General features: G+C 39.3%; 1 protein-coding gene and 1 long non-coding RNA gene across 2 annotated transcripts in view; one reads left to right on the forward strand and one right to left on the reverse strand.

Moving 5' to 3' along the window:
• eys (eyes shut homolog) overlaps positions 1-26271 on the forward strand; it is a 182577-nt gene that overhangs the window by 111790 nt on the left and 44516 nt on the right. The window contains exons 35-39 of the mRNA XM_080868851.1: positions 2050-2200; positions 3336-3448; positions 3741-3997; positions 13463-13639; positions 22803-22953. Of these exons, the coding sequence (XP_080724977.1) occupies positions 2050-2200; positions 3336-3448; positions 3741-3997; positions 13463-13639; positions 22803-22953 (849 nt within the window). The remainder of the gene's footprint in view (positions 1-2049; positions 2201-3335; positions 3449-3740; positions 3998-13462; positions 13640-22802; positions 22954-26271) is intronic.
• On the reverse strand, positions 3853-7263 carry LOC308388256. Its single transcript, XR_013970069.1, has 3 exons — positions 6309-7263; positions 4458-4538; positions 3853-3976 (listed from the first exon to the last, which is right to left on the reverse strand). It is a non-coding gene; the product is annotated as an uncharacterized lncRNA (long non-coding RNA).

The raw sequence follows: 26271 nt of genomic DNA on the forward strand, positions 1-26271 counted from the left end.
ATGTTGCAATTTAATGTTATATATTTTAATTGACAGGGTGCATTTACATAGACATCAACCTAGATGCATTTTAACATGTCTCTGTTTCATGCATAAGTGCATCCCCTGTTGAGAAAAGGAGTGCAATTACAATGATAAGCCAATTAGGGCCTGGTAATATACAATTTTTCTTCGAATTGTGTGAGCACCTCAGGTGGTATTAGCTTGATACCTAGTTATTCAGTCATTCCAAGTGTGGTGGATTCTTTTCCTCTTTTTTTTTTTTTTTTTTTTTTTTAGAGAGAGAAAGGTTATAACTAAAACAGGGGGAAAATACGTAATTGGCAGGAATCACCAGACTAAGAATTTAGATTTTATTACAAATGGGCAAATGGGCTTTCATTTTGAAGAACTAAAACAACCATCAGAATGTGCCTATTAAAATGCATTGGTGATCACTAGCCGTGTTTTATTGGCTGTTCTAAAGTCTTCATTTGCAGTTTTTCATTACGAAAAGATTAACAAGCAAGAGCCGAGCACAAAATCAATGTTTAAATGATTTAAAGTGAGGCTGTGGCCCCTTTAGTTATATTGTTTCTAAGCCCATGTGCAGTCTTGCTGCCAGCCCTTTCCATTATATTCTGACATAAGAAAGATTGTGGTCTAGCTTCAAGACACAGAGTTTATTATGTATGAACTGGAAGCTGAAACAAAGGAGAGAGCATCTCATATCAAACCACTTTGCTGTGCATTTGAGTAGAGACTACAATGACTTTTGAGCATTTCTGACTTATAAAAAAAGTTTCAGATTGTAAGACAGAGACAGAAATTAATTTTGGGTTGGTGATTATGACTTTTTTTTTTTTGAGATGCAAACAGATAAAAGTTGAAATACTGAATGTGACTGAGTATGGTTTACCAAATGATTTCCTGCTAGAACAATGCTGAGTGGGAAAGTTGCCTCATGTTTTGTTTTTTTTTGGCGGGGGGTTGGCAGAAAGCAGCACTGCTCTAAATATAAAAGAGACCAGTCAGGTTTGAGAGGCTACAGGGCTCCACCCTTCTTTCTTTCCTACAAGAAAAATACAGCAGCAGTAGAAATCAATCATAATGTTCGGTACCAACCCCTTGAGACACTGCAAGAAAGAGAGCTGTCATAACTAGAGGGTTGGGAGTGTGGAAAAATAGTTTCTGGTGTCACAAAGCAAATTCTCTGTAATTGTCTGATGGCTGAGTCCGTCCATCTTTGTCTGATTTGACCCACAGCTACACCACCACGGCCATCCTCAACGTCACCGCCTAACTCATTATAGACTTTTAATATATCTTCCCGTCAAAGACGCTTTTCAATATGTTAAATAGAAACCCAGTGGGGCTGACTTCTCAAGGACAGTGAACACAGTGCCCTCTGGCTGCTGGCCAGGCCGCTCTGGCAGACTGCTTCTAAATTAACCGCTTCTCCATGCTGGCTCTGGAGGAAGGACTTATGCAGCTCGGAGTTAGTGCCCCGAGTGTTTAGCCGGCATATGCAACAGCCTGCAAAGTACAGGCTTAACAAATCAGACTAGATTGCTTCGTGGGCCTTCTAACTTCCACTTAGGGAACAAGGAGTATCAGGAGACGCAGTAGAGGGGACTGTGCATCTGTGGCCTGAGTACCCTCAAGCTGCAGTTGGTTAGTCCAGAATCTGCACTTAGGTAATTATCTGCTCTCCCCTGTTGTTGCAGAGTGGAGAATTGGTTTTTGAAATCTATGAATGGCTGTGGGGTGGATCCAAAATAGTTGTGTGGAGACTCGCACTTACATAGGACACCTCGACAAAAACAAAATGGAGTTCAAAATGTCATTAGTGAGAAGATTTTTACCATTGGCATTTACTGAAATTAGTGGAAGATATGCTAATCATCTACCATAGTACCACAGCATACAAGAAAATAACATCTAACTTCTATACAGATAATGCACAATGTTTGATTTGTTTACAACATTAATACAAAACACATTTTTTAACACATAGTGTACCTCTGTTTCTTATACATTTTGATCTGATGTGTTCATACTGTTCTACAGACAACGCCTGGCACCTTGTGAAGCAGAGCTCACTCTTTCTGGCCATGAGAAAATTAAAAGTACTGCAAGCAATTACTGGTTGGGACACATGATCCAAAGAACGAACAATGTCTTCACAGGGGGTTTGCCACAACAGTTTATTCCCAGTCAGGTACAACTTATAATTACTATACACCTATCCACACATGGGTCTGGGTCATGAGGGCAGCAGTCAAAACAGAGAAGTCCAGGCCACTCTCCATGGCCACTTCTTCCAGCACTTCAGGGGGAAACTGAGACCCAGTGAGAGATATAATCTCTCTAATGTCCTGGGTCTGCCCCAGGGTCTCTTCCTGTTGAGACCTGCCTGAAAAACTCCACTTAGCAGGTGCACAGGAGACATCCTAGTTTGATGCCTGAACCACCTCAACTAGCTTGTTATAATGTAGAAATGTAACTGCTATATTCTGAATCCCTTCTGAATGGCCAGGCCCTTTACCCTGTCTCTAAGGATGAGCCCAGACATATTAAGGAGGAAGCTCTCACTATCGTTTACTGGGACAGAATAGCCCACAACAATGAGTCAGATGAATTACACTCCCAGAGCTAAGGGATGTGGTCATATACCATTTCTAAGTCTGCAAAGCACATTTAGAGTAGTTAGGAAAGCACCTGTGCACCCTTAAGTGTTCTTGGGAAGGTCAAGAGCTGGTCTACTGTCTCACAACTTGGTCAAACCTGAGGTTTGACTAACAGGTGGACTCTCTTCTCATTACTCTTCCATAGACTTTAACAGGGAAGCTGAGGTGTGGGATCTCCCTGAAGTTGGAGCATACCCTCTGGTTCTTATTCTTGGAAAACGGGAACCAAAATCTCTAGTTTCCCAATCCAGATGCACTGTCCCTGACTTCCATGCAATGCTGCGGGGGCATGCCAACCAAAACAACTCTGACTTCTGCCTCAGTAATGGCCAAGCCGTTCCTAAGTCCCTGCTTCCTTCACAGACATGTCAGTGGAGTTAGGGAGATCCTCAATATATTCCTTCCACTGCCTAACTGGGTCAGTAGCATTCATTGTATATAATGTGAGCAGAGCTCTGCTTCTCCTTTCTGGGAGTCTGACAGTTTTTCAAAAGTCTTGTTCCATGACCATACCAAGGTCTTCAGTGAGGTGAGGCAAGGCTCCAGGGCCTGATCCCACATAAAAAAAAATTTTGTTTTGTTTTTTTTGTTTTTTTTTTGTTTAACTTACTGCTTGTTAAAGATTCTGAATAAAATAAATTCTCTGCATGTGATATATTTTTTAAGAAAGCAGAACCTTTCCACAACTACACTGGCTGTCTTGAAGTCATTGAAATTAATAAACTGAGGAGCTTCTACACATCGGATGCGATTGCTGGCAGCAACATAGCTCGATGCAGGTAAAGTCTCTGCATTTTTTGGTTTTTATTGCTAAAAACACTGTACTCACTTTTCCAAGGTGCATTACACTTTGTCCGAAGCCAGGGGGAAACTGACTAGTAATCATGACAAATAAAACTTGAATTCTCTACTTCTTTCTGGGATTGCAGTCAAAAATATGTCTATTTGTTAAATGACTGCGCCTCTTATTTACTGAGTAATTTCACTTAATACAAATCAGAATTTTTTAAAGCCTGTATAATTTATGTCAGATTGGCTTTTGGCCACTCAAACTTTTGATCAATCTTCCAGATTCACTGTGCATGCCATACAAGCCTCCACAACAAGTTCCTCAAGTCTGGAAGCTCAATCACCTACCTTTGACATAGTGTTTGCAACAACGTTTGCAGTTCCCACACAAGCGCCAGAACATCCAATGAATGAACCTCAAGTTTGCCGCGACAGTCTTTGCCACAACGGAGGGACGTGCCTTCAGCTGCAGCCGCCTGGTGAAGCTCAGCTTTCTTGTCACTGTCCGCTTCATTTCACTGGAACGTTTTGTGAAAAAGGTAGGCTTTTGCATTCACCTGGTGGTGTTTACGCTACATTCATATACACAATACATAGACCACACACAGGCTGTACAAAGCTTAAAGACCTACTGTACTGTGACCTCTACAGTGGAATCATCAAGAGACAGCCAACAAATTATGTTGGTTAATATATGCTGAGCCTCTTTGGCTAATAGGTTTCACTATGAGGGAGAATAGTCGGTTGCATTAGGAATTTTGAGTGATGTGAATTATTCAGTATATGATTAATGAAATGAAAGATCTATATAAGCAGCTCAAACCATTGGTGTGCTTCTAAGTTCACCCCTAGAACACGCTGAGAATGAGAATGTGACCTTGCAGCACTTGTTCAACATTCAGCTGAAGCGTTCACGTCTGTCCCAACCAAAAAATATTTATTTTGTACCAAACACTCCGACACTAATACTAGGGAGACGGTAGTACTACACGCACATACCAAGGAGCTGTTCCTTTGCAGATTCCTTCACAGTTCTCTTGATGTACCTCCTGACATCCCTCTGTTGCCATGCATGATATCCTGAAAGTGTAAAATAATAAATAAATAAATGCTTCCTGTATTTTGCCATTGTAGTCAGTTCCTGTCAGGGATAACAGAAGTAACACTAGAATGTGTGAGTTAATAGTTTGTGTACTTGATAACGCAAGCCAAGCTGCTGAGAGAAATCTCAAATTCTGTGTTGTGATAGCAGTGTGCAGTGCAGCTACAATATATGATTAACATTTCAACACGGATTAAAAGAGTATTGTACTTCTAATATGAATTAAACATGTTGATGGCTAATTACATTTGTTAAATTAACTGTGGTGTGTTTGACCTGTTTCTTGTTACAATATGGTGGGCAATTAAAGTTAACGTAATGAGGACTGGAAATCAAATGGTATCAATTTAGCCTCTTTCTATCAGTGGCTGTCCTTTCAGAACCAAGAAAACAGGAGCATAAGTATAAGGAGTGCTGGTTCCTTGGATGATTTCTACCTGTAGTAGAAAAACAATGTTTATTTTGAGGCAAGAGAGCATATGACTAGTAATTTGTGGGGCTCCAACATCGTTGCCTGAAATAGGTGGAACCTGTTGCACATTCGTTTTAAGCCGTAAATCACTGCATCCCCTTATCAATTAGTCCCATCCACTCTAAGATATTAGCGGAAAACAAAGCAGGCAAACATAAAAATTCTATTAAAAAATAAAGAGTAGTAGTTAAATATGTTACCTGAAAACTTTCTTTACTATTTATTGATGATAGAAGATGTGCTGTTTTAAAATTTGTGGGTGAAATGTCAAATCATGATATGGGAACTAGCAACTACAGTGCTAACAGTAGCTTAGTTAGCTAACAACAGTCGATAAGAATCTTCCTGTAAAGCCTATTATTTCCTTATGTAAAATCACAGTGATAAACAAAAAGAAAACTGAAGCCTTTCTTTGTCCATTTCTGCCTAATCTCTTGTTTTAAAAATAACAACAGATAAATTTTGAGTGTTAAACCTGCCACTCTTATTGTTTGAGCTGCAGGTGCCATGTGCAAGAACAGGTGGCTAGACAGGGAAAGGGAGAGGACACAGTCAACATTCAGTTGTGAGTAGGGTTGCCAACTCCCTGAAAAATAAATAAGGGACACCTCGTGGCCAGGGCCGGGCAACCCAGTTGTCTTCACCCTTCCCAGTGTGGTAGCTCTTTTTGTGTGTGTGTGTGTGTGTGTGTGAAATTATTTTTTAACCATTTGACTTGAATTTGATTTGAGCAGATGCATATTCTTTGTGATATGACCATATGGGAAACAAATGATCATTTAGCCATTTATTTTTAGCTCAAAATGACAACATTAACACAGTAAAACAGGTCTCTTTCTTAAACAGAAGCCTGTCATGCTTAACTTTTGAGAATATAAGTAAATCTTTCTTTAAAAGAACTCTGTCCTGCTTAACTTAAAATTATATAAATTAATAGAAAGCAATAGAACGAAAAATATTCTTGTAACAGTGCACATATAGTGCATTTAGTACAATTGGCTTCATTTGAGGTATTATTTCAGCTTTTCTAAAGCTAATCAGCTGCTCCTGTTTGTAAACCCGCTTGTTCCCATGATTACGCATCTTAACTCATCATTATTACTCATCTATGTATTACTGTCATCTATTTATTGTAATCATCTATCCTTGCAGTTGTTTATTACACAAAATAAATGATATTATCACACTTCTGGCCACATAGCGCTGCTATTCACTGCACATGCCCATATTAACCTTAACCAGAGGGTTTAAAAAAAACAAACCAGTGTTTACATACCATATCTGCTTCAGCCTGGCCTGGTGGACAAAAAATTGGTTAAGGATTCCCCGAGCTTTCATGCCCCTCGTGTTCTTCATGTGCCCACCATTAGAAGCATGCCTATGGAAAAAGTGTGCCGGCACACAGTGCAGTGCGCTTTATAGGTGTTATCGTGCACTTTTCCAGCCAGGTGTTTTCCTTTTCCCATTCCTCCCCGTACTTTTGCAGCCTTTTTTTTTTCTTTCTCTGAGCGAACAAACATTGCTGCTCTAACGCTGGGCTTACACTGTGCGATTTTTGGCCCATTTTGAGCCGATTTTTGAGTCGTGCGACCGATTTGGTGATCGGCCCAATTTTGGCCTTCATCGTGCATCGTGTAGTATACGTGGGGTAACGAGAAGCGATTAACACCTCGAGCAGCTCCCGATCATCAATCGCTCGTGAGGGTGTCACCGCAGCCGCTCACACTGCTCACGCGCAAACACGTAAACGTCGGTGAAAAAGATGATCTGGACACAAGCGATGGAGGCGCAACTTGTAGAACTTTGGAAAGCTCATCCGAGCCTTTTCGATGTGGCATCACAAAATTATCACGACCACAACAACCGTGAAAATAGTTGGATTTACACTGCTGCTTAATCACAGCTGCCTGATCAGTGTTTTTCATTAGCAATTTAGCAAAGTTGATGGTGATGGTGTGTCTGTGTGAGTGAAAGACAGAGAGAGCGAGAGAGCAACAGAATTTCTGTTATAACCTTCATGTTATGGAGGCACAGTGTGAGCACTCAGGTCGCATCAGAGCATCGGGCCGTATAGTGTGAGACCTGCATCGTGACCTACCAACTTCTAACCCCTGTGAGTCAATCGTGCAGTTTGAGCAGGAGCTGAATAACGTGACTGAAAAAATCGCACAGTGTCTGCCCAGCTTTAGGTGTACTGTCGTCCGAGACTTGCACCGCAGTGTCGGCGTATGTTTCCCTGTTGACCATGCTTGTTGTTGTGGTCATCTGTTGTCTTCCGGTATTTTCTCCGCAAGCGACCTTTCCTCGACCAATGAGATAAGCGGTAATCTGAATTGTCATACTCAAATTGTCATAAGTGTGCTGTCAGCTCATTGATCACAAAGCAGGAGAGGGGCTGGGAATTATGTTTTCAAACAAAGCGTTAATTCCATTAACATTTATAGACTACTTTTGATTCTCACTGTATTACGGGACAAAGTGCGTCCCTTATTAGCTCAATACGGGACGATTCCGTTTTTTAAGGGACGGTTGGCAACCCTAGTTGTGAGTAATACCAAAAGCAATGTTCTGCTGGATGAAAATAAAAACAATTTCAAAAGGTAATCTAAGCCATCAGTTGTGAATAGTTTTCAATTTTTGCTTATTTGTGTCCATGTGAGAAGATATTACTTGTTCTGAGAAACTCAGTTCTCTGACAGTTTGAATGCTCTCTGTGTGGGCTTTAACTAAATTAGGATCTTTTGATAACAGAAGCCACTAAATGTGATACGTGCAGAGAAAATTTTGAGAGATTTACATTCTTCTTCGTGCTAAAGTTGTTCCGAAAACAGTGTTAGGTTTGCGTTCACCTTTGCAACCTTTGTAAATGACTAAATCAGATGGCATAATCTTATGTTTATGAAACATGTGGAATCCTGACAGAACGCTGCTCAAAGCTAATATTAACAGTCATTAATGTGGCAGGAGCAGCCTGTATGCACCTGGCACCCTGATTTGACACATCTGCCATGTGTTCTCAAAATGCTAATTTACAGGTGTTTAAGTAATCAACTGAAATATTATGTTTCTCTCCAGGCGCTGTAACAAAAGTGATGCTATTTTTAAGGCTTCACACTGATTCGATTTTCCCGTGGGAGAGCGCTATGTCGAGGAAAGCGGTGCCCCCCCTTTGCTCGCATGACAGAGATGCTTCTTTGTTAAGCCGGTTATTAAAGATCCTTTGGCCAGCGTCTAAACAGCCTGTAGAGATCAGAGAATATGATTCATTCATTGACTCATTTGTTCTTTCAACCATTTCAAGTTCAGGAAAAAAAAAAGTGTCACAAAATATCATCATTTGTAGCTGCTGCACATGAGCAAGCTTAAGGCTGACTTCAGTACCGTAATTGGAAATGAACCCTGATAAATCAAGCCTGCATTATGACATGATTGTTACATATTATATGTAGTAAATTCCCACCATGATAAAATATATCCACTGTTATGTTAGAGCTGATGATACAGTCTCACGATCACGGGTTGTGCCCTCAGCCTTTCCCTTTCAAGCAGTGAGTTCCTGCTTATTCCTCAACTTGTCATAAACTTTTCCTTTAAATATCAGCAGTGGCCTTTTGGTGTCATTTCTGCTGAGTTTGTGAAATTGCACCTCCTCAAAAGCAGTCTAGTCTCTCAGGTTTAACAGAGCGCAGTCTCATGTGGGCACTCATCGTATGATGTGCTTTGCAAGACTAGTTCTTCGCCCGCAGACAGAGTCCCGGGGCTGTTTACATGCTGACAAAGTCTGTGCATGTGAATTGCTGCAGCATCTTTGCTAGGTGACAACCTTGTCTTCACATCTTGTTGAATTAAGTAATGGGCACAAGAGAACAGTGGAGCAAGTCACCCCTGCTCTCAGTTAATTATAGACACGTCATACCGCATAGTGACTAATGATGTGGACTTGTTTGTGTCCTAGATGAAACGCTGACATGTCATACTTCACATATCCAAAAATAATAATAATAATAATAACAACAACCAGGAAGTATTGTGTTACCAACAGTTAAGAATGAATCACAACACGAGAGTGGCTAATTTCATCTGAGCCATAGTTTTTGCCTACTTAGCCATGTAAGACTGAAGTAATACAGTGAAGTTAAAGAGTCCCAGTGCTCTGTCTCAGTAAATTAAGACAGTAGCTTTTCTTTGTAATGGCAATAGATTTATTCAGTGTGGAAAAAAAACAAACATACTGTTTGAAATTACACTTATTTTTCTTAAGGCACCCCATGCTGATCATCATCTGTTTTGTAAGTGGATGGTTCATTAAATGTGTTCCAGAAATATACTTTTTTACTCTAAAAGAAAAGGAGCAGGAAGAAAAAGAAGGAAATGAAGGAAACCAAAATCTATATTGTTATCATTCATAATCCACCCTTTTGCTTTTCATTCCTTAAATTATTTTCCAAATTATTATTTTTCTGTAATAATTATGATACTTTTAATAGATCATAAGTGCCTTTTTTTTTTTTTATAATGAATGTGTTTACATCTGTCAGTGCGCCCCAGGGTGGCTGTGGTTACAATGTAGCTAGCCATTACCAGTGTGTGAATGTGTGTGTGAATGGGTGAATGACTGGACGTGTAAAGCGCTTTGGGGTCCTTAGGGACTAGTAAAGCGCTATATAAATACAGGCCATTCACCATTTACTTACTGTATTTATGTATGTACTATATGTATACTTGGTCACAGCTCCATTAGAACTGCAACCACAACTACACGTGTTAGCAGTCAACAAAGAAATGTGGCTCTACATTTGCAGCCAGCACACATCTCTTTTATCACAAAATTGATAAAATGCGATATAATAACAACTATGACCAAAAACATCGGAGTCAGCTTTAGTCTGAATCATATGAGCAGTTCCTACTTAAGGAGCTTGAGTGCATTCACTTATGTTTGGCCCTGGAAGTGCTCCGCTGGTAGGATGTACCATAATCCAGGCTAGTGCTTTTGGTTCAGTGAGTGTTCGATATTACCTAGCCACCCATCACATGGTTTTGTCAAGATAAAAGCAGTCCAGCTGAGCATATCAGAGTTTTAAGGTATGATAAATTGTCTCTTCAGAGAAGGCACAGTAGGTAGTAGACCTCAGCAAAGACTTTCTATCAAGCATGCAAGAAATCAGTTAAAAGACACTACAAAAATTATACACACACACACCATCATGGAGTAAATGGTTGAAAGAAGAAGATATAAAAGGTGAAACCATTATTCAGGCTTGGTGTGTATTAATCATGACCTACTGCTTTTAGCTCATTGAGTTGTGTCTTTGCTTCTCGGGAATCTGAAGCCATGGTTTTGGATGTTGGCCAGAAATGAATAATACAATGAAAGTTGAGTTTTTTTCAATTGAGTCCTTAACTACTTTTGTTTAACCACAACATCAGTCCAAGAAGCTTTTTCATTTCATTTTTGTTTTTCCCTAAAGTCCCTTTTTATGTATCTATCTGCATCTTTTTACATCTTTTCCTTTGACCTTATCCAGTCCAAACAATCATGCTAATTATACTGATTTTATTTATAACAGTAACAAATATATTTGTTAGAAAATCATCTTATAAAATGCCAAATGTGCCACCATGGAGATGATATTATCAGAAAGTGGGAACCTTGTCTATAAATGTAGTTGGGAGAAATAATAAACCATTAAAAAAAATGAAAAGACATTGTGGTGAACCTTTCCTGCTTTTGTTTCCGTTTCGTGTTTGACATTAATTGGACCTGATGAGGGGTTGTCAGATTCCTGCTTTGCCAACTCACTGGCTAGGTGCTGGCAGCTCTTTATGTGGGCATCTAGTGTGTGTTTGCTGTAATGGCTGGTGCCTTTTAAAATGAGCCAGTTCAGTCTTCCTTACTCAGAAATTGCCAACATATATTATAGGATTGATTTATCATTTTCACCCCCAAGGAAACCACGCCTTCCACAACAAAAGCAACACAATTTTTGTTTTCTCTTTCTGTGTAATTTGAAGCATTGGCTGTCATGTCTGCTCCACATAATTCTATGTGCAACTCGGAGGATTCGTGTGCTCTGGTTGGTCAGGAAATCAGCGAGGGTAGGAAAGTGTCTGAGCGGCTCTTCAGTCCAAGCAAAGTAAAAAAAAAAAAAAAGGAATATAACTATGTGAAAAATGATATGACGGGAAACTCATCTCTGGTGTTGGTCTAGCGACTGATCATTAAACTGGACCAAGTCAATGTCCCATGGGCCCCCGGGCCACTGGACAGTCCTTATTGTCAAACCCTGCAATTCACCTTGGTGATATTTTCACTTACTGTACGACTTGAATCCTTTTCCTAGGCTCATTAAGGCCATTTTCAGAATGCCCTGTTGACACGAATGACTGATACAGAGGAATTGCGTTATCCCTGTTGCCATGAGTGAACCCACTAACAATGCATTAGCTGTCCAAGAGTAGTTCCTGACTCACAAATCAAGCAGCCCAACAGTAATTTTTGAAAAAGAGCTGCAGCCAGTTACACAAACCAGTAGCAGGCTACAATACGCTGCATAAATGTGACCACAGGAGAATGCATTTTCTCAAAACCTTGAAACAATACTGCATAATGTGAGTAAGGCTGAGCACATATAAAAGACAATGTTTGCTGCAGGAAAACATTAGATATCGGATTAACCTTTAACCTGATTTTAAATAAACGTGTAGTGTCACAGAGCTGTGGTAAGGTATACATGTCTATAAGCACATTACTTGAATAACATCTGTGGTTGGTCAAAAATCCTCAAATTTTTCATATAAAAGATAAAAACATAAGGCCTGTACCTCCTCTGGTGCTGTCACACTAGAGTAAAGTAAGAATGGCAATCTCCTTGCTATAACTAAAAATCAAGGTTTGCTAACTTTTGCGTCCTGTGACCAAATGGTTGCCCGGTGGGAGGCAAACTGTCTCCAAAAAGAATGGGGAAGGTTTGCAAATGATATTTCATAAACATGGACAGATTCCAACATGCTGCAATCAACTAGATTCAGCTCAACTTGTCTGCCATGTATCTCTTTACTGATGAAATCACTGTTCATCAGCAACTACTGTTTGTGGAACGATTTCTACATTCTTGTTTCAGATATGTGAGTATGTGGCTGGACTCTGAATTTCAGTAGTTAATATGAATTTTTGTGTATGTTAAAGGCAGCAGATTTGCAACAGATGGCAAAAGATTTACGATATTTGCCAATTTACTTCAGTTAATCGTGTATTATCACAAACAGATTGCACGTAATTGCCAACATGATTCCATTCAGTCACAAACAGCAGACGTACTCTGCCTTATTGCCATTTTATCGCTTTCTTAACATATCATAATCGTTTTGAAGATGGCAACTGACTGCGAGTGGTAACATTTCTGGTCCCCATCTTGAAAGCAACCATGTCAAACGAGATGAGATCGCAAGCTCGTTGCACACAGTCGTAGTAATTCTGTTCATGTCACGGTCTCCAACCTCTGCTTTCCCTGTAGCATTGCAGCCAGAGACCTAACCCCTCTTATCACTGCAAGTGGTCAGAACTGTACTTTCATAAACATAGCAGGGGTTTTTATCGATGGAGTTCGAGAACTTTTTAACCATACCTTGTATAAGCATAAAGTTAGTCTATAATATCGCCTCCATTATAGGCATCCCTAGAGATTTCCCCTGCTACAACTTCATATTCTTCTTATTCCATTTCTTTTACTTTGTAGTCTGTTCTAAATATTGTCAATCATTCACATCCTACTTTAAAAATCCATTTGATCCAACATCAAAACGCAAAAAAGTGAACACTGGAGTCATGAAAGAACATTCTCATATATCATGCAATAAAAAAATATCTCTCTATTTTTTTTGTACCCAACACATATTGTATATTATGAGCTCTCAACTTGAGAGCTGGACTGTTTTGTTAGAATCCCCTGAGCTGAAGTCAAGGTGGCCTATTTTGAATTGGCTGTCATGTACCTGAGCAGTAAGCTATCCACCAGGTGTACAAAGTCCTTTGTGTAAAGGCCAACATATCATCACAGGCTTGCGAAGTTGATGACCTGAGTGTGTACCTCCTCCACCTCTCCTTATAGTCATATCACTTTGTCATCCAATGGGAAATGACACTCTAGCACATAGCCCTGACAAGGCCCTGCTGATTCTGCACACAGATGGCTGTCTATGCTGCAAAGGCACACAGCAGCCAGTTTTTGCTCTTCTGTTTGCAAACAACAGCCCTGTAGGGCATTGCTTTTACAAGATATGTCATTCTTCATTTATATATAAGTATATTGTCTAATGGTCAATAAAGTGTGTATGAGGGGTTTTTTTTGTCCAAGTAATATTACAATTCTAATTCTCTTACACCATGTAAGCTCAAAGCATCAATTTGCATCTAATGCTTGTTTCCAGATGCCACAGTATATATCCCTTCATTCGATGGAACTTCCTACTTGGAGCTACGGCCGCTTGCGTTGCTTCTCCAGCCTTCTGGTGTCAGCAATAATCGACCCGCAGGAGTCAAGGACACCCCCGTTTTTCTCTGTTTGACAGTGAAAACCCGATCCAGACAAGGAACGATCCTCTACAGTGAGTACAGTCTTTCCCATTACCAGTAAAGACCTGCAAAGGAACCTTATAATAGAGTGTTTCCCCCTTAACTATATCTTTACAGGTGTAATATAAGGTGAAATAAAAGCCATCACTTCTTTTATACTGCATTGTCGTGCAAGAAGATGCTAATTTATCCAATAAGTAATTCAGCTGCCATTGATGGAAATTCCTCTACTTGTATCAACATTTACACCAAAAAATGAGTTTGCTTTGTTTTCAGGAAGTTAAATCAGAGGCTCAATAGCTTATTTGTGTCATTTACATTTAAATTTAATCCAGAGCCAGCATCCTATTTGCTTAGCTGATCTTGTGCTTTCTGAAATTAACACAATTCCAATAGCCACCAACTCTAAATTTCACAAATTAGCATTTCATTAACATCTCATTTGTGCAATCTGCACAAAAACAAAGTGTACTCATGAGAAGTACACTTTGGGGTTGTGTGCTGGACTATTTCTTGTCCAGATGCAATAATTTGCTTTTAAAAAGCCATTTCCTCTTATTTCCTCAGAATTAAACAAAATATATATTGTCTTAGTAAACGTAAGAGAATGTGTTAACGTCTTCAGAATGCATCTTGACTCTTGGGTGATTGGCAGAACAAGTGAAACAGGTTTATTTGCAGAAAACAGACATAGTGGCATTGATAAGAGCCTCTCAGAAGACAAGTCTATACTGCTTAATGGTTTCTGGACAAGCAGCAAAAATTCATCTGCTGTCATGCTCGTTGTCTCTTTATAGATGCTCTCGACCTCCTCTGTGGGAACGTCATGTTTTCAGAAGTTGATTACACTGACATGTTTACATAAGCTCCAGCAAACACAACTGCTCTGCAACAGTTGTTATGCCAAAGAAAACAAGAAATACGAGAGTGAATGAGAATCGCATTTGATCAGCGTTCTGTAACATATTCAAAACGTACCTAATGCTATTTTACATATAGATATTTTCTTCTTGTTTGATTGTTTCATTTTAATCACGTAAAATCTCAAGAAGGGTCTGGCCAAGACAGCAGCAAACCTAGTTACAACTATCAAACTACACAGACACAATATCCATTTCATGTATAGTGAAACAAATCAAGGGCGAAACACATCGAATCTCAAAAACAGTTTGACTGCAAATTTAGGAGCAATCACCCTGACCGAGGCTGCTATTTTCTCCATCCTTGAAATGACTTCAGTTTCCCCCCAAAGTAACCAGCTCTGACAATTTCAGGTCCTTCTGGACATTATTCCAGAGAATGTGGCGGCATATTTATTACACAAGAGATATGTAAAGAGTCTGGGCTAAAGCAATAGTCTATTGTGTTTCCCTTTCACTTTAAAAGAATACATGCACTGATCAATCTCAAGTATTAATATTAAAAAAAAGCCACTGGCCTGACTTTAAATGTCACCCAGGGCATGCAGTGAGTCATCTATTGATGCAGGGAATTGTGGGATACAAATACAGCTCTTACGTTTCCAAGGCTGCAAGTAAAAGGACACAGAAACCTAGAGAGTATCTTGTGCCATAGCTGCCATTCAGTCAATGTTTAATTAGTTATCACATTTTCAGCAAATAAGTGGATTCAGCTACAACCAAATGTTAAGATAATGTGTCAGGAGCACCATGTACTTCTCAGAAGGAAACGCAAACAGTGCTCTGGTGGAGGATTACAGATAGCCTTGTCTTCTGTCGACAGCTGGGAGTTTTTTCGCTGTTACAGTGCTGATGATTGAGCTGTGAGGTAAAAGCGAACAAAGGAATCCTCATAAGGCAAGAGCTGGACACTCACACGCAGAGATAGCATTGGGATCACCCTTTATGTCCACTGTGAGCTCTACACTGTATGTCTGCCTGCTGCCAGCTCTTTTGTTCCCACACCTGTGCACACACATACACACTCTCCTTTGTTAAAGTAGAAGATTGGGGTGGGTAGGCCAGGCAACCCCGAGTAGACCCTCATAACAATGGAGTATTGTTTTGGGAAGAGAAGAGTCAGTGATTTTTTTTTTTTTTTTTTTGAGGACTGAGAAAGCTGAGCCATGAGAACTTTAGTTAATTTACCCTGCTTTGTGTGTATTACACATCTGTTCAAAATATGTATGCATATATTAAGTATCAGCCAGCTTAGGGGTGAATCCAGAGCATGAACGCATTGAGCTGCTCTAATAAAAAAGCATCCAACTCTGGGTCTCCGTGGACCGGCTCCTCGCTCTAAAAACTGCATCCACCTTGAGTTTAGGAGCCTCTCGTTGTTCCCGTGTTACAGCACAGCAAGTCAGGTGCAAGTGCAACAGAACTGTAATCAGCATACATTGTGTGGCGATCATGGGTAATTTATTCTATACCCACCAGCAGAAGACATCATAACATTCATCTTTCTGGTGTAACCTAGATCAACCTCTTATCGGTGACATCGTCTACAGGTCCTGGACCTATTAAACAGCTCAGTACACCTCAGGGTTAAACCGTATTTCCTCTCCTTTGATCATAATGTGGAATTTCTGGCTTGACTAACTGTAATGAGAGTGGCGAGGAGTAAATCCAGGAGTTGTTTAAAATTCAGGTGTGAAATATCCCCTCGAACCCAAAATATGTGATGCAACTGCAGAAGAGTGTATGTTAATTCATTTAACAGTCTTACATTATCACTAGGAAGTTATGCTTGTACCAGCTGACTTTTGTTATGCAGTTTAATTCTGAAAGAACTAACAGAATTATTCTTTCTGTGTGCTTTTGACACTATAGGCTATTTTGTGGGGGGGAAAGGTGGTTTTACTTTTACTATTATTTGGGGTAATAATAGCTTGACTTTTCTTCACTGGGCTGACATTGGCCTCCCACGATGGCTACTGAGTGAATTAGCGTTGCACCAAAGACTTAAATCTTTGTATTTAAAGAGCTGTTAATTAGGCTGCACTCAGAATGTAATAGAAGTCTAAATTAGTGCTTTATATAGGGTTGGTGTATTTGAAAGGTCAGCCAGCTAAACCTTAAATAGACATAGACAATGGTAACATCAATTTAAAGACAGCTATACGGTATCCTGTCTGACACGGGCGCTTAATTACAGTGTTCAAAAATCAACCAGTCAGTAAATTAAGGAATGAAAAGTCTTTTTAAAATGACATATTCCCAATATATGTGCATTTTTATTATATGCTAAAAATCTTTCTTTATCTATAAAATCCAAATCTACATTTGGTTTGTGTTGCAGAGATTTAGGGTATATTATTAAGGACTTTTTTAAAAATGTCAAATGATAGGTTTGAGAATAGAATAGCGGAATAATTGCAAAGCAAAGCCATTAGTATGCTCCCCCATACTTGAAGTAATGGTTTGAATTTTGATTTTTTTTTTCTTTTCTGTTTGAAAAACCGAATATTACATGGATAAAAAGAATATAGCTTCAGGGAGCTTTTTTTTCTGCCCGAGAAAAGCTTTTCATAATATGACTGAGAATGCATTTGCATCTGTCATAAGTCATAAGCTATGTATTTTATATACAAAGCTATGCATTTCGTTGCCCTGTACCTGTGCATGTGCAATGACAATAAAGTTGAATTCTATTCTATTCTATTCTATTCTATTCTATTCTATTCTATTCTATGCATTACAAACTACACAGTTTAATGCAAGTTGTTGCCTGAGTTCTCTAATTAGTATTTTTCCCGTACTATATGCAGAACAATAACAGGAAACACTTATATTATAATTACTTAAATCAGGACTCTGTAACACAATTTATCTTTATTCTTAAGGAATAAAGACAACGACGTGATTTGAAAGAATGTGGTTTCAAAGGTTGTACAGTAACACCCCCTTTGTAGTTGTCAGATGTGACTTGACGTCAAGATAGCAGTATTGTCTCACTTCCACCCTGGCATAAGTCGCCTCATATATTCACTGCCACCAGTTGTCTAGCTGTGTGGATCATAAGTTATACCAGTCTAAGCCTTTGCAGATTTATACTATAGATCAGTTTGAAAAACTGACTGCTGTTTCAACCTGATGTCATCTTTATTCCAAACCAGCTTTCACCACACTCAATTGTAGACGTGAACACGGCTGTAAATTACAAAACATAGTCATAATTTTAGGTTAGTTGGTTCAATTAAATCCGCCTGCTCACTGTTCTCAGTAATATTTACAGTATCTCACTGGCACAGAAAGCAGACTGCGAGCCTTGTCACGAAAAGAGATGGATGTTCAGAAAGCATAAATAGTGGGCACGGTGCCTTTTATCTAGAAATACTTCCTGGCATATAGCACCCATCTCTTTCACATCAGTGAATAGGAACTGAAAAGAAAACTCGAGAGATCAAACAGACAAAGTTAATCAGAAGAAAACCAAAAGACGTGCATTGAGATGCGAAGACTCTCCGCGCCAGACCTGCTCCTTATTCTCTGCTCCCCCTTTTCTTTACACCTCTCCCTGAAGCAAACTCGCGAGTCTCCCCCTGGACTTCAATTGTCAGCTGGAGAAGAAAAAATAGAGGAGGTGGGGTGAGCAAGAGAGAGGGGGAGGGGGAGAGCGAGAGAGAGAGAGAGAAAACAGGTGACAGCGACTGGCAGAAGGACGAACGCTCTGTTAAGTTCAGCACAGAGTAACAGGGCCATGGGGACTGTAGGAAACAATATCCTTACAGAAGAAAAATAGCAAAATAAAAGATGCTGCAACATTGACATCTAGAGAAAATAATATCTGGCAGCGAATGAGTTATAGAGCTAAGCAGAAATTGATTTGAGAGGAGATGAGAGAGGCTTATTTTTGCAGTAGGAAGTAAGAAGTGTAAGGCTTCCTTTGTTAGTCCATTCATAAACATTTGACAGCCCACTGTGTTTTTGAAAAAATAAAAAAAAAGGATATTATTCAGTATTTTAATACACAATATCTTAGTCTTTTGTACTGTCTTCTTCCACTCACTCCCAACTGGTAGATGACAGATGACTCCCCCTCCCTGAGCCTGGTTTCCTTCTATTAAAAGGGAGTTTTTCCTTCCCACAGTCACCAAAGTGCTTGCTCACAGTCATCTGATTCTTGTGGTTTTATCTGTATTATTGTAGGGTCTTAAACTCACAATATAAAGCTCATTGAGGTAACTGTTGTTGTGATTCGGTGTTATATAAATAAACTAAATGGTCATTCCATGTTGCCCTTTTAATGTAATTTTTGCCCTTTGTTCGTTTTTTTTTGCTTTGTTTGCTTTGTTAAAGAATATTTCACTGGTTAGTTAGTTTTACATTTCTTTGGCAGAATGCAGCATGTTTATGACAGCAGCAGGTTAAATTCAGACTTAAACATTTCAGTCTCCTTCAGTATTTAAAGTGACTCACTGGCTGCTGCCCTGTTCCAACCAGCACCGCCCACTGCTTGCTTTAAAATTATAATTGTTTTTTAAACCCTTCTGAAGGTGATTTTAAAAAAAACTGCAGCATCCCTTGTTTCTCACCTCATGTAAGTTTTTCACAGCAAATATATGCACTGCTATTAACAGGCCCCGGGTGTCCGAATATTTTTGCACCATACCATAATGTTTGAGTCATATTTCCTTTCCACTTTCAAGCTTTTCCTCTCAGCGCAAGCTTTTTTTTAATAATGCCTTGTGACTTTACCACAAGCAAAAAGCGTCAAAAGCAATTGTTTGCTAGAGGAAAGTCAAGTACTGTGTATCTCAAATTATTATCTCATTTCATGCTGCTGACTAAAGATTATATTCAAAACATAACTGCATTTAACAACTCATCAGTTGCATTTTGTCTTCACGTATAAAGAGTCCGTGTTGCTCTAAAATTAAACAGGTGCTTGCATTTAAGCAAACAATACATTTTTGACTAAACAAAGGCTCTTGGAAGGATTCAGACTGGACACAGATTTATCAGCTTCTCAGACGCTTGCCAGCCCTGTAATAATTTGTGAAAAAGAGCACTTTTAATATACTGGAATCAGCTGAGCCTTTTTAGATAGATATATGGAAATCGCCAAATAGAGATGAACACCAGAATATGTGTTTTTTCTGCCCTTGACATGAAGTCTCTTGCATAAGATGTATTTTATAACAAAGCGGTTTGGTACTGTTGCAGGCACGATCCAGAGTTAACACCTTTATTGAGAACGGTATCAAAAGAAGGTTGACTTTTATGATTTGAATGACAACAAAAGGCAAGTTGGACACAATTTTTTACATCTTAAATACCGCTGAGATTTATTAAATCACTGAGAGGTGAACTGAAAAATCTGATTACATGTTACACTGCAGTGTTCTACTGCCGAACTGTGGATTATGACTTTTGACTGGATGTTAATTTGTCACATTCTGCCCACCAAAAGCATTATTAGTCACTGACCCAGTCTCCAAACTTCCCAGATTCTGATGCTATAAAGCATCCACAGCATGAGCCGGATCCACGGAGGATCCATGCCACGACCACAGGACATTTTAGGAAAGCTGTAACAATGAATACTGTGTCTCTGGATGAAATCATGTGCTGGCAGCATGATCATACAGAAGAGCAGACGACCAAGAAAGGAAGATTACTGAACAAGTGAATGAGAGTAATTTTATCTCTTCGAGCAGGATGCAAACTAATTAAATGCTCCAGACAAATGAAGCCATTTAAAAGCCTCTTATTCTACTATGAATGATGCCTTGCTACCTACAGTGTCCCTACTGCTATTTTTTCTTGGGCTAAGAGTCCTACCCTTCTGCAGAACAAAGATCAGAAAATTATAGGAGTGAGATATTTATTCCTGTGTGTCATTCTGCAACAGTGGCTTGTAGTATGGCACTGCACTGTTAAATGCATCCCTGTTGTTTCCTAAGACAAAGAATGGTCGGCTTAAAGAATACATTTATCTGAGTGTAGCATATTAAGCTAAGCATTGCCTCCTGTGGACAAAGAGATGGGGATTTTCTTGATGCCCTTCTTGCCCTGGAGGAATTGTTCTGAGCTTTCACATGAGTTGCCATATACCCTTAAAACAACAAGCTCTGCTTTTGTTCAATTTTTCTCCGGTGTCCAAATCCTCCACTCATTTCATTACTTCAAGAGAGATGCCACAGGAATGTCTCTGCCCACACACCTCTGTCCTGGTCCTAGCCTAGCAAAGAGTTTTGACGCAGTTACCATTGTCATTGTGAAATGAAATAGGCCAACCCTGATTGTGTTGAGTCTACTCAGTAGTTCCCTCTGGGTGTGTGGTCCCCTGTCGCCCTCTGTAATTCAGCTGAAATGTGCCCTATAAGCCCTGTTGGAAACAAAGAAATATTTTAGGTCCCTCTAACTGGGCACTATTGCTGTTCAGTCCTCTGACTTGCAGGAATGTCTTCCCTGACAGTGGGCAAGTTTGGTCTCTGTCTCCCTGCTGCATTTTATGTTGCTCCCCTTTTGCTCCTGTGTTCTTAGACAGTTGAAGACCTCGATAGTGTGTGTGGGGGAGAATTTCATGCTGCTGGCTGTCGCTCCCACAATGCACTGTCTCACTTGCAAGACACTCAAAATCTCCCATTGAGATATAATGTGCTGGAGTTAAGTGACATACTGTAGAGGTCATATTCCTGTTTTGCAATCAAGACCACAAAGGTTGGGGAAAAGTCGCACCAGCTGCCATTTCCCAGAGGCTTTTCCAGCAGGAGCAAAATGTAGATTTACCATCAGTCCTCCAGTCGCAAGATTGTTCTGCTTAAATTTAAAAAAAAAAATGTTTTGGATCTTGAGAGCCCAAGCTGTGATAAAAGTACCTGGTAATCATTCTCCTGGTAGGCAGGCAGAATGAGACCTACTAGAGTGATCCATGGGGAAGATACTTATATCCTGAGGATACCCTCTTGCTTGCTACCTCTTACCTCTCCTCCCTGCAATAAACCTACTGAAAACTTGTGTGTTTATGTGCACATGAGTGGATCTTTATCTTTTGAAGCAGAAAACTCACTGCTTTCTGCTAACCATACCATGGCATAATGGTAATAAAAAAACATTTTACTGTTATCCTAGTAGCTCTGAATAGTGTGGTTCCTGTGTGGCACACACACAGGGATGATTCAGCTCATATTGATGCAGTCTTGGTATGTTATAATATGAATCATTACTCATAAGTGAACAGCGCTTTATGTTCGATGCCAAGTCTCAGATAGCTTCATATAGCTCAGACTGTGAAAGGAGCAGTTTGATTTAAGGAGGTCTGTCAGACAGTGAGGACCAAAGTTTCAGTTTCCACCAGTGGTATAAGGGACAAGGAGCCCTGTACTTACTTCCTTGTAGGTCTTTACTAACACGGTGTCTGCAGCAGTGGGCAGAGAAGATTTATCTCGAATCAGTCTCCTCTCTCTTCTCTTCTCTTTTCAACAATTTCCCCCTTGTAGGTGGGAGTATCCAGTGGAAAGTTTCGATCTCTCAGCGAGAATTGATTATTATTCACTATACTTTTTCAATTGAGCTCTCCATGACCTTTGAGTAGATTTCTATCTATTTCTTTCATATTTTCTTGTTACTTTTAACTCTGCTAAGACTGAATGATTTGTATGCCATTTGGTCCATCCTAATTTAATCCTTCAACAAACAAAAAAAACAGTGCGAGTGCTTGCAATGCCTTTTAAGCCTTACACTTTAGATTTTATCAGGTCTAAGTCAGTTTATTCTTAGCTGTTTTGTTGAGGGAATGATTGCCCAGTTTGTGCATTTATTGTAGAACTCACAGCAATGTGAACTAGGTCTTTGTAAGCTTCAAGGAGGCATGTATTTTGACTGTGTAATGGCATTTGTTGGCAGATAGCAATCTTCCCTCAGGTGTCAGGTAGTGGTCCTGTATATTACCTCTGTTTTTGTATTTGTATTTGTATTGCATCTTTATTTTTAACACATTAAAATGCATCACACAGCAGAGATTAAAGATCATTTTGAAAAATTAGCATACAATGTGAGGAAAGCATATGGAAGAAGCCCTGTGCAGCTACCGTAGTTACTCAACTGAACATGTTCAAATCAGATCATCTTCTATTTTCAGATTTTAAAGTCACACACAAAGGGGCCTCATTTTATACACTCAGTATCTTTGATAAGTTTGAAATCATGTAACGAATATTGTACTGATACAATACAGCAATATGCAAAAAGAGGCTATTTACTAATTGTGATTTTCTTACCTTTCCAGCTCAGGAGCAGAACTTTGGGGATCAGTTCCTTCATGTTTTCCTTCAAGATGGAAGCCCTGTTGCTAAACTTGGTTGTGGTGGCAGTCATATTTTGCATGCAGCTGTAAATCAGAACATCAATAACAACAGATGGACGTCAGTCACCATCAGGTAACGATATGGTGCTTCTACTTTGCTGTCATTCACCTAGAATTCAACTGCCAGGGAAGAACGTTTTTTGTAACATGTGTCAAGCAGGCCTAGAACGATTGAAGGTACAGTCAGTCATTTTTTGAAGTTATTTAATAGAAAAAAGAAAACTGTACTCATAGGTTCCAACAAACTGATGCATTCTCATAAAAGCTATTATAAATCTATTAAAAATACTGTTGTGGGAGGATCAAAGAGGATCAAAATGTGTTCATCATGCTTGTGTATTCCCGATATTGTCTCAATAATTTGTTATCAACATTCATTGTCTGTACAGCTGACAAGAGCTGAGTAAACAACAACTAGTTGTAAGCTAACATTATGCCCGCTAATGTTAGGCTCAGTTGTCCTTAAAATCGCACTTTCCCGTTACAGTCTTTCAAGCAACAGACTCCAACAAAGTTACATCCACCCATAACGGACTCCTTTCACAAAATGTTACAGACTTTTCTAGCGTAAAAGAAGGTGGACACTTCTCAGTCAGCATTGCCAGCTGAGGTAAACAGTAGGTTGATGGCCTTCCACAGACTGGGAAAAGCTCAGGAGCAAATCGGGATCTGGAACAGTCAATAGTAGAAACAATCTAAATCTTCTTTAAATGAATGTTTTTGATCTCTGTTTGTTGGCTAAAATGTGTTTTACATACTGTAACTGTACATTTGTGAACTAAAATAATGAATAGTAATATGTAAATTGTTTACATCTTATCGGCATTATTTTTTACCTATCAACAGTTTTAAAACTCCACTAGCATACACAAATTGCATAAAAACAATAGCAAAATATCCATCTTACTAGTAACTAAATTTAGCTCCTTTTTTATGTCCTTTAGTAATACTGCTTATGAAAAGGCATAAGCAACAAATATAACTACTCTTTAGATTTATCATGGGAAAACATCTCACTTTCAAACATTTGGCAGTAGACTCGTTACCAGACCTGATTCATATATATTTTGACTTATTGCTTGTTCCTTTCAAATAGTTCTGATCAGCCATCCTTCCCCCTGCACTGCTGATCTTGTGTCTCTGTACTGCACACAAAGGCTTAGAGGCTTCATCACTGTGGGGCAGAGTAAGCCAGCAGGAGAAATGAGAGAGTGCCTGCTGCTGAGCTCTGCTTCTATTTGCTCCTGATCGGCAATTTTATTCATATGCAAATGAGCCCATGACATCATCAAGTCATGTTTGAGCACAGAGTACCTACTTTCCTTGGGTGATAGTTGGCAACACTGAATACAGATGCCTTGCTGTTGTCAGCATGTATGCAGTGCAGTGCTGTGGTTGTATCTAACTGTAAATACTGTAATCCAGACTCCAATGACCGGTGAAAAAATTGAAATTGCCTGAAGGCACTGTAACACAGTCTCATCTCCATATTTTTTTTCCCAATCTTTCCCTCTTGCATGACTCTCAAATGCTCTTTTTTTTCTATCTTGCTGTCATCTCGGGTTGTGTGGTGCCACTGCACCTAACATCGGAAAGGGAAAACATTTACCTGTTTTTATACAAATACAGTTACACCCCTTTGACTTTCTCATGTTATACCCATAAATGTCTGTCTGTTGCACCACACAGCAGCGTTGCTACAAAGCCTATTCAACATTACCCGACCAAGCTTCAGTACTATAGTATGAAAACATTGACACTCATTTTTCATAAGCTTTATTTCTGGTGACATAACTGCTGCACGGGGTACGACGTCGCAGATGCAAAAATGCTTGTTTGTTTTTTACTTAAATTGTTTTCCCTACATTATGATCACATATAATTAAGCAAAAATCCAACTTAAAACCATGATAAAGAGTGTTAATGTTTCTTTACCTCGCCCTATTTGAAATCCTCTTAGCTATGAAGGAACACTGTTTAGCAGTCGTGCACCACTTCGTCTTGCTAATCATCCTCAACAAAGGGATAAAAGACATTATGAATATTTAATCAAGAATTTAGAAGCCAGTCCTGACAGTAAACATAATTGAATGAATCACATTTTCCTTTTGTTGGTCTTCAAAAGGAAAATGTGATTCATTTCACTGAAACATTCAGGACTGTTTAAATTGGCTGCCACATACATGAAATATAAAGTCCATACCTTTCTCTCCAGTGAGCTTCCATTGAATTATGAACACTTTGGCTGTGTAGAAACACTGAGTTTGGTTTCGGGAAAATGGATTATAATAACTTATATTATATTTATTCAGACACGCTATCAATAGCTATGCAGATTTTCTAAATGTAATGGTGTTACGGTGCATTGTGTTTTCACAAAACCGTGTGTAACGCAAAGGCAGATTGATAACAGCTGTGAAGCATGCAAAACATTTCCACAAGGCAGCAACTTTGTATTATATTTTCCCTCTCCAGAAATGTTTAATTGTATTATTTCACTTAAAGCACAAATGGGCTGTAGCACTCCAGAGCAGACAAATGCTGGCAAGACAAAAAGCCACTGCTGAAATGCCCCTTGCTGCCAGATAAATTCACAAAGGGGAGTGTGCAGGGGGGATGCTGTGTCATTTTTCATTTGGGGAGGACATGTTTGTTGCTGGCTTGGTTTTTGATGTTGGGAAGTTTTCCTTTGGGGATGTTTAAGGCAATACTGCTGCGATTAAATTTGAGAGTGGCAGACTCCAAACGCTCCCCTGGTCATTTGTGAGGTGTGTATGCTTTTAGCTGAATCCCGTACTACTTGCCATTCACTGTTGGAGTAATTTCCATTTACACTCAGTCAAAGATCAACAAGGATGACACACAGCATTCTGCAGCATCACATTTCTTACCTTGTCAGAGGTGAACTCGGAGTCCCTGGCAGACATGATTATTTAAATTTATGCTGCTTTTGTTGGTGCTTTTTTCTCTTCAGTCAAAGGAATGGGAGTAGTGTCTCAAGTATGATTCAGGCTTACTGAAAAATATTCTTTTTTGTCTGACTGAGGATCCTGTGTCTAGCACCTTCTGGGTTTTGATGTTCATGTTGATGTTTTTTACTGTTGAAAATGCACCAAATTTTCAGTTTGTGTAGAAGCAGTGCATGAATACCTCGTCATCACGTCTTTTCTTACAACCTTTGTTTGAAAGGATGAAAATGTCAGCGTTCTGCTTGATCACTGAAAGCAAAGATTCTCAAAAAAACTTGCCTTTAGTCTTCTTTGGTGATGCCATAGGGTAGTATTGCAGGTTGTTTTAATTCTGTCTTGAATTGCTTTGATTTCAAAAGAAATGTACATCTGTATTTACACTTTATTAGGTACACCTTGACAATACTGGGTTGGACTCTCCT

The sequence above is a fragment of the Rhamphochromis sp. 'chilingali' genome (assembly GCF_963969265.1).
Source record: "Rhamphochromis sp. 'chilingali' genome assembly, chromosome: 20".
NCBI lineage: Eukaryota > Metazoa > Chordata > Actinopteri > Cichliformes > Cichlidae > Rhamphochromis > Rhamphochromis sp. 'chilingali'.